Below are 14288 nucleotides of genomic sequence, written 5' to 3' on the forward strand. Positions count from 1 at the left end.
TTTGTGAATGTAAATCCTGACCAGGCACGTGTTACTCTCCCTAAGGCGAGGTGGGCTCAGGGGCCAAATGTGGACGTTTAAGGTGTTTTTTTGCGCGCACGCACGCACGCACGCACACACACACACACACACACACACACACACACACACACACACACACACACACACACACACACACACACACACACACACGCACACTAGACACTGATCAAACAGATGCCATTTTAGAAAGCCCCATGCATTCTGCCATGGTATCATTTAGCTCACAGAGTTCTTTTCATCCCTTTATTTTAAGACAAGAGTATACAGACAGTGTTTGCACTGTGTCCCCTCAGATAAAACACAGTCTTCGCATTCCTTATGAAATGTATCTGTTGAGATTTAGGAGGGGTGGGCGCCAGGTGTTGGGTTACATCAAATCACAGGGCCCTCCCCTCCCCATCCGGAGAGGGGCGAGAGGGCAGCGTCAAGCTACGCGGAAAGAGCACGAGTTAGACCGGAAGCTAGGCGACTTTGTTTTCAAAATAAAAGCTACAAAGAAAAATGTCTCATGTCAAAATGTGACACAAAAGTGATTTAGTAACAAATAATGGAGCCTCGCGTATTTCAAAGATGTGCAGTGTTTTCTCGTATAGCTTACGATCTTGGTCTTTGGCAATGAATACTACTTTGTTTCAAACCAACACTAAATACATTACACTCCAATGTGTTACTCATTTGAACAGAAGTGTGAAGCCTCAGTGTGATTAATGGATTTGATGAAGTTTACAGCCTTTATGCACGTCATATACGTCCTTTTTTTCCATATAAACTTTTTTTTAAATATTTTGTTTTAATTCATACTAACATCAACGTTCCACAATTAAGTTGTTAATTTTTCCAAATTTTTTACTTTGGGTCGTAATTAGGAATTTACTTCGAAAGTCCCAACCGGAAGCCGTATCCTTACGACCTGCAGACACTTGATGGTGTTGGAGAGGAGAGAGTCCGGATTGTTCGGCGGCGGAGCCTCCAGCCCGGAGCGCACGCATGTTCAGTGGACTCGAATGGTGCGAAGCCCCAGATGAGGCACTCAGGCGTCCGGGAATGACAGCCGCTGTCACCGGGGAGTGACAGCATTCACCATAAGCTACCCCTCTAGAAACCTCTCCAGGTGACACCCAACGGTGATCCGAATCGGATCCAGCCAGGTCAGGACTATGCCAGAGATGGAGAAAGGGAGACCACCGGAAAATAAACGCAGCAGGAAACCTGCGCACCCCGTGAAGAGGGAGATCAACCAGGAGATGAAGGTGAGAGTTTGTTTGGGTGCCGCTGTAGTTTTTTTTTTTTTTCCATCAAGAGAGAAGCGTGTTATTGACCGAAAGATAACTTCTGAACGCGCACAACGTCTTCTTAAGCAGACAGAGACAGAGAGAACTGCGCACAGATCAATGCCGGAATAATAAGACACATTCTGTGTTTGTTTTCTGTGAATGCTCTCTTTGTCTGTCTTTCGTGCAGTCGTACGTCATAAAAAAACACTTTTGCTACAGATTTTGAAAAAAAAAAATGAAAAAATCACAGGGATCTTCGAAGTTTACACCCCCTGGGGGGTAATTAACGAGTCATAATGAGCGTATATTATAAACTGAATATGTCACACCCACAGAGGGAGAGAGAGAGAGAGACACGGGGCGTTTTAATTATAGATGTTAGCAGTGAATAAGAGTAGGCTGGCCTTTGCCTGGGGACGCCATGTCAGACCAGCTGTGGCCGGACGCGCACTCCGTAATATCCAGCGGAGATCCAGATGTGCGTCACTTCTTCCCCGCTCTTGCGGTGCGCACACTTGCTTGTACCACAGAGGCTTGCCCGTGGTGCCTCCTAAAAGAGAGAGAGAGAGGGGGCATTTGTGTTATTAAATAGTCTGCCTCAGCCTCACACTGGGGAAAGCACTATCACACGGTTTGAAGGGATTTACCTCCAAAATAGAGTTTAGTGTTGAGATAATGTTCATTATGGGAATGTCCTTGCTTTAAAAGGACAGTGGGATCACAGTAACAGACGTGATCCCCTCCCACCTCCCACCGCTGTGAGCCTGTTACTGCATGGAAAATAATCCATGGATGTCTGCTTTGTTTGGGTTTCGGACACTGGCTATTTGAGAGTGTTGACTGCGGTGGTGAGGGATATCTGAAGCTCCTTCAAGCAGCCTCTCGGAAATCTAAAAAGACAAGCACTTTTTTTTTTTTTTTGGGGGGAAGGGAGGAGATTTCTGGCCTTTTTGTGAGGGTGGGGGGGGGGGGGGTCTTTTTTGTATAAGTGGTTTGGACTGTAGCGGTTGATATCCAGGGGAGGTGTAGTGTTACAACTTAACTAATTTTAATCAAAACATGTGAAACGCTACCCCCCTCTCTTGATGTGAGCCCTGCCTGGGCTGAATCTCAGGGTCGGCCCCAGTTTGTTGCCTTTGGCTGCGACTCTCTCTGTGGTTTGGGATATGGCTTGTCACTCTCACAAAGCAGATGTTTGTCTGAACTGCCAAAAAAGAAACAAAAACAACATTGTGGGAAGCGGAGGGGTGGGTAAGGAGAAAACAGAGGGAGAGAGAGAGAGAGAGAGAGTGCAAATGACAGCTGTACGCACGGAGAGGACGTCCAGATGAGATGTGAGACATATGGCGGAGTGGAATCACTGTGCACCTTTTGAGATGAGCTGAAGAAGGTGGGCAAAGGATATGGGCGACAGGCAGGGTTAGACGAACAGGAGAGGCAGGCGAACTGAGTTCTAGCTCAGCTGAGGTCCGGCCTTGTGTGTTGTCTCTGTAATGCATCTGTTTCAACACCACATTCGGACCTACTCCCTCCACGTCAGACCCGAGCGCAGCACCAGACACCGGATACTTCACTTTAATCATCGTTAGGCATATTTAGCTGGATATGATACCGCTGCTTGCACTCACCCACACACTCTCTCCAGACACACACACACACAGCAGAAAGTGAGCAAGCAAGCGGAGAGATCCATTTCTCTGAGGCCCTAGAGCAGAGCAGAGGTCGGAGTGAGGAAAGCAGGGGAAAGAATGTGCAGTCAGTACTACAGCACTACAACACCACCACAGCAGACTGGCTGTGCTGGAAAAGGGTGAAACCTGAGAGGCAGCGCCGGGTCGGGTGTCAGGGCTGGAAGGTGCCGGGGTGGAGGGGAGGATGGTGAAGATGGGAGGTGAGGGGAGGGACGGGGAAAGCTGGGGAGAAGAGAGCGACAGAGAGAGAGAGAGAGAGAGAGTGTGGTGGACACTGGCGAGAGAAGGGAGGGAGAGGGAGTGGGGCATTTCCGAGAACCGTGGGACCTCGCTGTGGTGTAGGGTGTCCCGCTCTGATTTCTGCCCGTTCCGGATCGAGTTTCTCCTCCAATCCGGTTCTCCCAAAGCCACAGAGAGAGGTGGGTGGATAAAGAGAGAGAGAGAGAGACCTTTGTGTTTTTTTTATATATTTTTTTTTCATCTGGTCGTAATAAAAAAAAAAGAAGAAAAAAAAAGAGAGAAAGACCACACATCCCATCTGTGGGGAACAGTTTTCTTTTCTCCCTCTTTTTTCCAATTAAAAGAGATAAACAAAAAGGATGATTCATAGATTTCACACTGGTGTTAGGTTTTAAACCTTTCCGTCTCAGATTTAGCAAGAGTAAACAACTTGAATACATCATGGAAAAAAGCGTCACACTGTACTCTCACTGTGCCCATATTCGTTTTCCCCCAACTGGGCTGGGGCTGAGAAAGAATCCCTCGCATTGATTCAGAGTAGGAAGGTCTGATTATGTTTAACGTAGGATAAAAAAAAAGTTCCACTAACAACCCTAAGATGTACGGTCACAATTTCCCCAATTGCAGGCAGCCTGAGGCTCAGTTACCCTATCCCTTTACATAGAGGGGTTAATCAGTGATTTCTTTTCCTCTTTTTTTTTTCTCCTCGTGCAGACGTTTGCAGAAAGCACCATGAACGAGCTGCTGGGATGGTACGGCTACGACAAGGTCGACCTCAGAGACTCGGAGGCCAACGAGATCAGAAACTACAGGGAGAGGCGTCAGCATGTGTCTGTGCTCAAAGGTGAGGGGGCAGGTGTCGAAGGTTCACCGTTACAACACAAGTCTAGTTGAATTCACGCTAACAGGTTCTGCAGGTTTCAGCGCAGACATTGAGTCACTTGTTTACGTTTGCTAGACATATCTCTCCTCTGGTTGCAACTTCTCAAGTTCCACTCATTCGGATACATGTATTGTTTCTCAACAGTCGGCGTAGGGCATCGTAGGGCATCATAGGGCATACGAGCTCAGAGGATATGACTGCATCGTTGTAAGCCTCGCTGTGAATTTGTGCTTTAAGTCATTAGCGTTGAATTGTGATATTTCAGAGAACTCATTGCCAAAACCCAAGAGCCTGGACGCCAAAATCGGTCACTCGGTCCTCGCCATGAAGAGCGGAGAGAGAGATGCCTCCAGTGTCCCCTCCTCTTCGGCCTCCTCTTCTTCAACCTGTTCCTCCCTGACCACCTCCAAGGAGCACAAGAGTGCGCCCGTCATTGTCCCCCTCATAAAGCCATCAGCAGGTACATGCACATGAATGACATCATTCGATTTTAGCCACACATGCATACATAATCCACGACTTGTATTGTGTCGCTATGTAACAAGTCACAGTGCCGGATCATCGTTGTGGATGGGGCAAATATGGGGTTCAGCAATTTCCTCACGGCACCTCAACATTCATATATGCCTCGTAAAAAGTTATCCGGATCACTTTGGTTTCATGGATGTTGTTAAATATCGTTTTAATGTACTTAATAGCAGAATAGTGTATATAAGTGATAGATAAAATTGTGTAAAAATGCACAGTTCAGCAAACAAACCGAGATGAGTGACATATGCCACCATATCAAAGGCACAATGCATATACAATTTGCTCATTAATTCCTCTTTTTTCTGCTGCTTTCCCTGCAGTGGAAGACGTACAGAATGTGCAGATAGTGTGCGTTTGGTGCCAGAAGGAAGGTGTGAAACGCTACTCTCTATGTATGGGTTCAGAGCTCAAGAGCTTCTGCAGTGAGAAGTGTTTCGCCGCCTGCAGACGAGCCTACTTCAAACGCAATAAGGTGAGTGGTGAATTACAAACGGATGCAATCACTGTTGGGCGATCATAAACGTTTAGGTGACTTTACCTTGTTGGCGAGAAATCCAAATATATAGACGGTGAATCTGTAGATTTGAATGTCGATTCTCACACACAAGTGCACTAACACATGGACACACACAGGTGTGTTACCCTCCATACACAGGAGACCCAGGCAAGTGGTTTCTGGCAGGTAAACAGACCTTCAGAAACAGATACCCCTGATCCAGTGAGGTCATAACTGATGGATTTCATTTCCAAGAATTTTCAGGAAAGGAGAATCTCTGAGAACACACTCTCTCGTTATTATGGAGGACTCAGTAAAGGATTGGAGGAAGGGAGGTCAAAGTTTGCGGAGGACACTTCATATCACTTTCGCGTTAATGGAGGAGGGGCCGGCCGTTAAGTGGCTTTGGTCCGGAGGACAGGAAAGCCGCGGAGAACCGCTCTGATGCACATTGCCGTGATTTTTCACCTTCCATTACGACATGGATATACCCTCTTTAGAGGTCGGGGTGACAAGCAGCTGTATCGCCTTTCGCCCTCGCTGTTGTTTATACTGTCGTAGGCCCATTCACACAGCAACAGAGACAAAAAGGAGGGCTGAACAGACTCTGTGCAACAAGTCCTCTAGTTTTTCGGAGGCGGGGAGGAAAGCGTTGCCATCGGCTTGTTGCTGCTTGTCTGAGAGGAAGGCCAGGAGGCCTGGGGCGAGGTGTCCACTTTCAGTGCATACCTTACCTTCAGCTGCCTCATATTTCGTAACTCAACACGACGACTCAGTGGGTTACAGAGATGGGGGAGCACATGGATTGGCAGCAGATCAGCTTACATGAATCAAGACGATTTTCCTATATTAATATCGGCAAGGCCACTAATAATATGTCAATACATCCCCCGCGTTATCTCCATACTCGATTGTAGGACCGTATCTGTTTCACAACACAGTGATTTCCCCTTGTTGTATTGACCTTTGGGTGTTTGGCTTTGTGCACGAAGTTCAAACTGCTATTAACCTTGATGACAAGGCGATTCATTTGAAGCTATTTTCTGCGCAAATTATGCAAGAAGCTCAAATTTGGTTTAATGACCACAGAATGATTCTAGTGTAGCCTTTTTTCTTTTTTCAAGCAACCGCAGCTACATCGCCGTGAATTGGAGAGCGAATCCATCAAACACAGGGTGAACTCAGGTCTGACAAACTGCCTCACAGTGTTTCATGCCATGTGTGTCTCACACTGTGGTTTTCCCCCCCTGTCAGGCCAGAGATGAAGACCTCCAAGGCGAGAGATCCCCTCAGCACCCCCACACAGAGGACTCGCCAAGATTGGTATTGAAGATAAACAGCAATGTCAGAGTAAGACGACACTATCAATGTATCTCTTGTTTTCCAATGTTAAGCATTAGAAGATTACAAGAATGAACAATGCTATGCACATAAAGCTTGCATTCTTATTTCTCTCATTACTTGATATCTATACAATTTGTTTTGCCGGGATCTGTCTCTTCAATGACCCTCCACAGTCTCTCTCCCCTGTGCCACAGGTATGTGACTGGTGCAAGCATGTCCGTCACACTAAAGAATACCTGGACTTCGGAGCTGGCGAGGAAAGACTCCAGTTTTGCAGCACCAAGTGTCTAAATCAGTATAAGATGGATGTTTTCTACAGAGAAGCTCGTGCAGCTCTTACCAGCTCAAGCCCAAGCAGGAGCAGCCAGGAGGGGAGGGCAGACCCCGTTGTGGCTGGGCAAAAGCTACTTACTCCTGAGTCTTGGTGCAGCAGTGCAGGAGAAGCTCGTCATAGAAACCTTTCCCCTAGAGGGCCTACGCCAAACCATGGATCAGCAGAATCCACCTCTATTTCCCCCTCAGAGGCATCCTCTTCTAATTCCAAGATCTCGGTCTCCGGGCTGAGGACCCTGGAGAGACCCATCCAGCCTCCTCCCCCTGCTGTGGAGGCGTCACCCCACCATACTCACCATCATGCTCCACACCATCCTCGTCCCCCTTTGGAACATCAGCCCGTACCTCAAATCCCCATGACATTCATCAGACCTCCTCTTCATGCTCAGGGCCTGAGAAGCCCCCTTGCCAACCCTGCTAGACATCCAGGCCCCCCTTCGAGCCCTATTCACAGACCTCCTCACTCTCCTCACCTGCAGCACCCAAACTCAACCATGAATCCCCCAGGACTGATGCATCCCTTTCCAGGTGCCTACTTCCCTGGCTTGCACTCCCCTCCTCTGAACATGATGCCAAGAGGTCCTGTCCCAATGCCTCACATGATGAACTACGGTATTCCTTCCTTTAGCCCTCTTCTGCCCCATCCCACTGTCCTGGTGCCTTATCCCATTATTGTTCCACTACCTGTCCCAATACCCATTCCTATCCCCATTCCAGTCCCTTCTAAGGCAACCGTAGAAACTCCAAGCCACGGTGGTGTTATCCAACCTGTGCCAGAGGGGGTGGACAGGGGTAGATCCAGGGCTACCAGACCACCATCTCCAGGGATCTCTGAAGTGGACAGCAGATTGGTAGCCAACACATTGGTTGGAATTTTGGCTCAGTGTCTCCCATCACGAAGTGACCCCAACACAGATTGGGTAAAGTCAGAGAGGCCATTCCCATCCCCGATATCCACACCCCACAGTGGAGCATCCTCCCCCAGAGCACAGTACAACGAATCCCCCTGCTCAGCCTCAGGGTCAGAGGGGCTGACAGACTATAAGCAGCAGCAGTCAGAGAGACAAGTCATCCAAAGGGTCCTTCAAAGGACCCAAGTGAAGCCCAGTGCCAACGGAGTGGTTGACCTATCAGGTCTGGGAGAGTCAGGAACTGGGCAGGGTACCAGATCAGGGCTCCACAACATCATCAGACCCACCCCTTTTCTACCACAGTCCCCTTCACATGACACTGTCTACCACCAACAGGACTCCCACACTCCACCTTCACACACCCCACCCAGCCCAACGGTGAGCAGCCATCTGTACGATGCCACGTCATCTGCCCTGAAATCTCAGGACCACAGTCCAAACGGGATGTCCCGCTCTCCCACGCCCGCCAGTCCGGACTCCCCCCTAACCCAGAGAGTACCAGCACCTCCCCCTGGCCCTGCGCTCAGTGAGCTGGAGGCCATCAAAGAAAACAAGTGCTCTGTCGTTGGCCCAGTGAGAGTCGAGGGCCCGGTCAGTCAGTCAGAAGAGCCCTCAGCAGTAGTCGGGGAGGTAGGAGAGGACCCCCATGTTCCTGATGAGGACCATGCCTATGCTCTGCCCACAGCGCCAAAGACAGGTGGGACCACCACCCCGCTGCTCTTGCCCAAACTCAGGGACAAGGGTAGCCTGCGGAGCCCTGCTAATATGCCCAGTGCTGGAGACATGGAGCCAGCTCTGAAGAGGCGATGCCTTCGGATCCGTGATCAGAATAAGTAGAGAATGGAGGTGAGAGATACGATTACAAGGCAAAGTATAGATAGATTTGCTTTCACTAGCTCTTCTGTGTGATATTACTGAGTTGTGCATTGGAAGATGGTACCTCGTTATCTTACTCAGACAAGACACAAGCAGCCTAAACTGTATTTTCTAGAGTGTCAGGTAGAAGATGGTTGATGACGTTGGTAAGTTGGTTAAATTAAACACCAGCTTTATTTTTAAAAACGCCATTCGTGTGAGGATTGGAAAATGTCTGCCTACACACATTCAGACACACACACAGGGCAAAATTAATCACAGGTCTTACAGTATACTCATGGTCACTAAACAGCACGGCGCCAAAGGGAGAGAATCCCAGTAACCTGGCACTCCTCTGGGCTCTAAGGTTACAACAGGAGAAGGAGGTGGAGGGCACAGGCAGCGAGAGTCACTTTGAAAGGCGATCATTTCACCGCAACCTGACAGGCACAATGCTTTGTTTGCATGGCGGTCCCGTGTTGTAGGTTCAGTTTTGATAAACACGTGAGCATGTATCTGTTTAAGAGGGAAGGAGCGATTTCTCCATTTTCACCAATTAGCTGGTGTTTTAATCCAGAGCAGTTTGCAATGAACGAGGAGGGTAGCAGGTGAAGGACAGATGGCTGCTGCTAAATCAAAACGGTGACCTTGAGGTTAAAGGATGATCCGTCCAACCTGACACCCAGACGGAGACACAGATCAAGTGAGCTTGATCAAGTTTGACCCCCCCCCCAGAGACAACATCTCGCCTCTTGCAGTATGAACAGTGAGGCAAGGCAGACGTGTTTCTGAGGTCACTGTGGAGACGGAGGTGATTGTCAGGCAGACTATAAGGCGCTGTGACTATGAGAGCCAGCCCTCAGCTGTGATAGAGCTCTGGGGCTTCACCAGAAAACACAGGGGCAGAACCAGAGCGTTTCCGATTTCGCATGTCATAATGACACCCTGTTCTAGCTCCGGCTCGTCTCTCTCTCCCATGTATGAGTTTAGCATTCTCCTCTTTCATTCCCTTTCCTTCTCCTCACTCACCACAGCTGTCCCCTGCCAAGCAGATGTTGACTTTAGAGTACAGCAGAGAAAAATCCTCCTTTACTTTGGATCAATCAATGGGCTATTTGCATGATTGGTAGTGAAAAACGGCTCCACCCGTATCTAACAAGATCACGTTACTATTTTACTGTACATCCTGGGATTAATCTGCTGATATTAGCGATGGTTTGGATTTCAACTGGCCTGAATTTCTCTCCCAAGCATAGTAACAAAATAATATTTCTGTTTAAAAATGATGGGTGTTGATAGAGAAAGCACAACATAAAACCTGTATCTGATACCCCAGATGTTTTAGTTACAAGACTCCCTTTCACTAAGCGAGTTCCTACCTTTACTCTTTCCCATTTGTTGTGGTTTCTCGCATCCCCTTAGTAACCAATACATATGAAATCACAGCATGCTGCTTGTGTCGTGCAGACGGATTTATGGCCCTCGCGTTGTGTGTAATGGGAGCTGGCTGCCGAATGCGAATTACTTTAGCTCGCCACCTCTGTGCTCGGAGCCAAACATTGCTGTCCCGTTCCATTGTCTCCGCTGCTAAAAGTCTTTAAAAAAAACACACACACATCCCACTCTGACAGAATCAGCAGCCAAGTGAAGGATTTCACCTCAGGAAACAGCCCCGGTTTTTTTTTTTCGTCTCAGTTTCCCCTTGTCTTTATTTGGGATATTTTATAGCCCCGCGTAATCCGATCCCACCACATGGGTATTCGCTGAGCGTTTGAAACTAAAACGCAATGGGACAGAGGGAGTACAGAACCCTGGTTTGGCCCTTACATGAGAGTGTGTGCGCGTCTGTTTACATTTAATGTGTGTGTGTGTGTGTGTGTGTGTGTTTGAATGAAAGTCTGTGTTAGTGTGTGAGAGAGAAAGAGGCCAGATGTTCTTGGTTTTGATTGTGCCCTGTGCGACAGTTATCCGAGTGTTGACATGACTAAAAAGCCTCATTCTCAGCGTTCATGTAGAAAAGGTGGATTAAGGAATGAGAGCAGGAGAAGTGACATGAGATATCCTAGAAATGGAAATTAGAAATCAGCACAGAATCTATAACGTCTAACCACTCCTTTTTTCCCCTCTCCTTCTTTCTGTTTTTTTTTTTTTTTGCTCTCCCTCTCTCCACCTAATGAACAGACTCCCTGTTTAACACTGTATGGCAGTGCCAGATTCAGTGCCACGCCCTCTTGTGGACAACGCCAGTGCTAACACCCTCCAGCCTGTCCCTCAACCTGTCAGCCCCACCAGAGTGTTGCTCTGCCTGTAGACCAGCAGGGTGCCAACCAAGGGAAGCAGTCCAGATGGCCATGTTATCACACGACAACGTGGGGGGGGGGGGACGACAACACAGTCACACATTTTGTCTTGGACCAAAGAGTATTGCTGGCTAGTCTGTTACATTGTGTTCGGTGAGCGCTTGATATGGAGCATCTCAGATTTTTCTCCCCGTCTGACATTGCCCTAAAGTGTGCGTGCGTGTGTGTGTGTGTGTGTGTGTGTGTGTGTGTGTGTGTGTGTGTGTGTGTGTGTGGCTGCCCAGATGCGCTCCTCCTCCTCCTCCTCCTCCTCCTCCTCTCCTTGCTCCACACAGCAGACAGGCCTCTGATCAGCCTTGTGTGGTCTTCTCAGATGGAGCCTGAACATGATCTCTTTCCAGGGGAAACGGTTTGTTTTCCCTGCCCGGCTTGCACAAAGAGCCACATTGTTCCTCTCCCCATATCCCACGCTGACTCCCCACTCCAGGTTTTGGGTTACCTGGCCGACGGGGGCTCAGACTTCAGGAGTTTTTTTTTTTTTTTTTTTTTGACCGACAGCCAGCAATATAGTATAGGCTACGCTTTCCCCCTCCACATCAACGCCCAATCTAAATACGATACACAGTAACACACTTTTTCTGAGGCTTCGAGTCCTCACGACTTATTGCCTGTGATTTTTTTACTCTGCCTTCCATTCTGCTGAGATTGAGACTTTATCATTGGGCAGAATAACACAATCCCTGAGGAGAAAGGATGCTCCCCCTGCAAAACAAAACTATGTAGAATACGAGTGATCACCCGCTGATATACAGTAGCTGAGATAGTCTGAACACTTTCACCTGATCTGCCAATGCTTTGATAGCAAATCAGAATTTGAATCACCTTCAGATTTTTTTTTTTTTTTTAACGTCACGTAAGACGATTCTGAAAATCATTCTGGAAATCTTACCAAACGTGGTATTATACTCAACCGTCAAACGCTGTAGTATGCAGCGATCAGTATTACAGTTCCCACTGTTGGGGACACCTGATGAAATTGGATCCCGATAGATCACGTCGATGCCTTGTCAACACTTGTCCCATTGTAAAGTTTCAGTTTTTTTTCCCCTCTTTGAATTCTACACAGATACTATTTGATGTTATATTAACTTATGGATGATGCATCTGTAGATTTTCACACACAAAAAAAGTGCTTTATTTCTTCATTTGTTTTTTTTTTTTCTTTGATGATTGTATTTTGTGAGTGCCGAAGCTCTTTAACTCCCCTTGTGTTTATATACTGTATCCCCACTAGAGGGCAGTGTTTGCCTTTGTAACTTTGCACCTGCCCTTAGTCGACAAGAGAGCACCAGGAGGCCCATTGGCAGCCTGTTGAAACCCATATGAGCACACAGAACATAACACTGCACTCAGTGCCAGCTGACAGATTTTAATGGCGAGTAGCTTTTTTTCCGCCACATCTCGCTGCCATTATTTCCTCTTTACCATCATCAAAGCCGTGTCAACAAGATGACAGGGTGCCCTTCAAAACCTCTTAATAAAGAGTTCAACAGTCCTCTGGGATAAGTAGTCATCATGGCCTTCTCCTAGAATAACTTCAAATGTGACCCACCCCCTGCCATCATTCCAAAACTCAGTGTGTGTGAGTGTGTGTGTGTGTGTGTGTGTGTGTGTGTGTGTGTGTGTGTGTGTGTGTGTGTGTGTGTCCACAGCAGCGACCCCCCCTTCCCCCCTCTCATTCCAGCCTACATCTTCACCGCAGGTCATGCCATTGCGTTAGTGTCATCCTCGGCTGGCCAGGGGACTTTGTCAGTGATGACATCACACCGTGCAAATAGCTGTGGTGTCAACAAGTGGGTCCTTACTCTGACGCCAGAGGCCCCTCCAAAAAAAAGACATTGTGAAAGACTGCCATTGTTGGTTTTATTGCACATTTTAACCATTGCCATTTCTGACCTGATCAAGTGTATGTGCGTATGCGTGTGTGTGTGTGTGTGTGTGTGTGTGTGTGTTAATCCAATGTTTGGACAAAAAAAAGATGTTATTATTGCCTGGAATTCAATGGTACTTACTGACTTCCCCTGACAAACATTTAGCCCACCGCCTGAACAGATTATTCACGGATTGTTTGTATTTGAACATAGATTCAGTAACCGAGAGCTTTGGCGGAGACCTCTTTGTAAAGTAAAAATAAAATAATAAAAGTTATTCTAAGAGCAAGAAACATGGGGTGCGTTTTCACTTCTTCAATCCCTCTCATTTAACCTGTACATCCTGTTCGTTAACTTCTGACACACGGACGCAGGCTGCAACTAATTTACACGTTTAAATAACAATTATCCCGTTTTCGAGGACTGCTTCCACACTGCGATGCCTGTCCATTTCTATTTTTAGTGCCAGCGTGTCAGCGAGGCAGCGCATCAGCATTCCTAAAATACTGAAAGTTAGTCAAGGCCCTGAGCTGTGACGGTAAAACAGATGAATGAGATAAGAGAGCAGGAATTCCGGCTTGCAGTGATTGGAGGGCAGCTAGAGAGCAGAGGTATCCCGGCCTGAGGCGCCTTTCCGGGGGGAGAGAGACCGGACAGAGGGCTTCAAAACCCCTTATCGGTGCTCAGGAAAAGTGGGAATCGATATGGGATTTATGTGTGTCAAGTGACATAGGCTATACACGTATGCGGTATGAACCGGATGCAAAGTTGTGCCTTCAAAATAAAAGCATGAATCCAGCCTACCAATGAGAGTGTTGTGGAAGCGCTGTTTTTATTATTATTACATTATTATTATTGTATTAATGTATTTTTCATCTTAAGCATTTTTATTCTAAATTGTATCAACAAAATTGGTCCTATTTTTAAATGTTCTAATATTAAACTTTATTTACACGACACATTGCTTGTAATGTTGCAGTCGGTGTGTGAGGTGCTTCACAACTTATGAAAAGTACATAGAAAAAACATAAAAAAAAAAAAATCTGCTCTCATTTCATAAAAAAATAAAATAAGACAACGTTCCATTAAATTATTTAATTAATTTGAACTTGAAAGTTTACTCTCAACTCAAGTTTCCAAAAAAAGCTACGATTATTTAATATTTTTAAATGATCTTAATCATTATTTTGAATTCTCCGAATAATATATGTATATGTAAATGTGTTATTATTATTATTTTATATATACATTTGCTCGTTTGCAGTTAAATTATTAACAAAACGTTGGTAGAACTATTTCTTCATTATAAATCAAACTCAATATTAATCCATTATTCATAATTCGGACCGTCCTATAGTTGTAATGGCATTATAAACTTCCCTTGAGGCGTCCTCGAGAGCTTTATTTTGATAGCGCTCACCGGAAGTCGTGCCGGCTAACTTGACGGTGGTCTCTCT

The 14288-nt window shown here is 46.8% G+C and overlaps 1 protein-coding gene across 7 annotated transcripts; it reads left to right on the forward strand.

Annotated features, from left to right (window-relative positions):
- The first annotated feature begins 959 nt into the window (after positions 1 to 959).
- LOC311026424 (sine oculis-binding protein homolog) lies at positions 960 to 12781 on the forward strand. 7 transcript variants are annotated; one of them, XR_014598482.1, is made up of 8 exons: positions 961 to 1292; positions 3962 to 4091; positions 4396 to 4590; positions 4982 to 5133; positions 6412 to 6507; positions 6675 to 8591; positions 10782 to 12578; positions 12613 to 12781. XR_014598482.1 is itself a non-coding variant. In XM_084029989.1 (7 exons), exons 1-6 carry the CDS (start codon positions 1200 to 1202, stop codon positions 8580 to 8582), a joined length of 2553 nt encoding a protein of 850 aa, XP_083886115.1. In that variant the 5' UTR covers positions 960 to 1199; the 3' UTR covers positions 8583 to 8591; positions 10782 to 12781. The 7 variants fall into 7 exon arrangements, 2 of the variants coding, with proteins under 2 accessions (XP_083886115.1, XP_083886114.1); XR_014598483.1 differs by having other exon boundaries at positions 10782 to 12572; XR_014598484.1 differs by having other exon boundaries at positions 10782 to 12540.
- The last annotated feature ends 1507 nt before the right edge of the window (positions 12782 to 14288 follow it).

This window comes from Eutrigla gurnardus (assembly GCF_963514095.1).
Source record: "Eutrigla gurnardus genome assembly, chromosome: 16".
Lineage (NCBI taxonomy): Eukaryota > Metazoa > Chordata > Actinopteri > Perciformes > Triglidae > Eutrigla > Eutrigla gurnardus.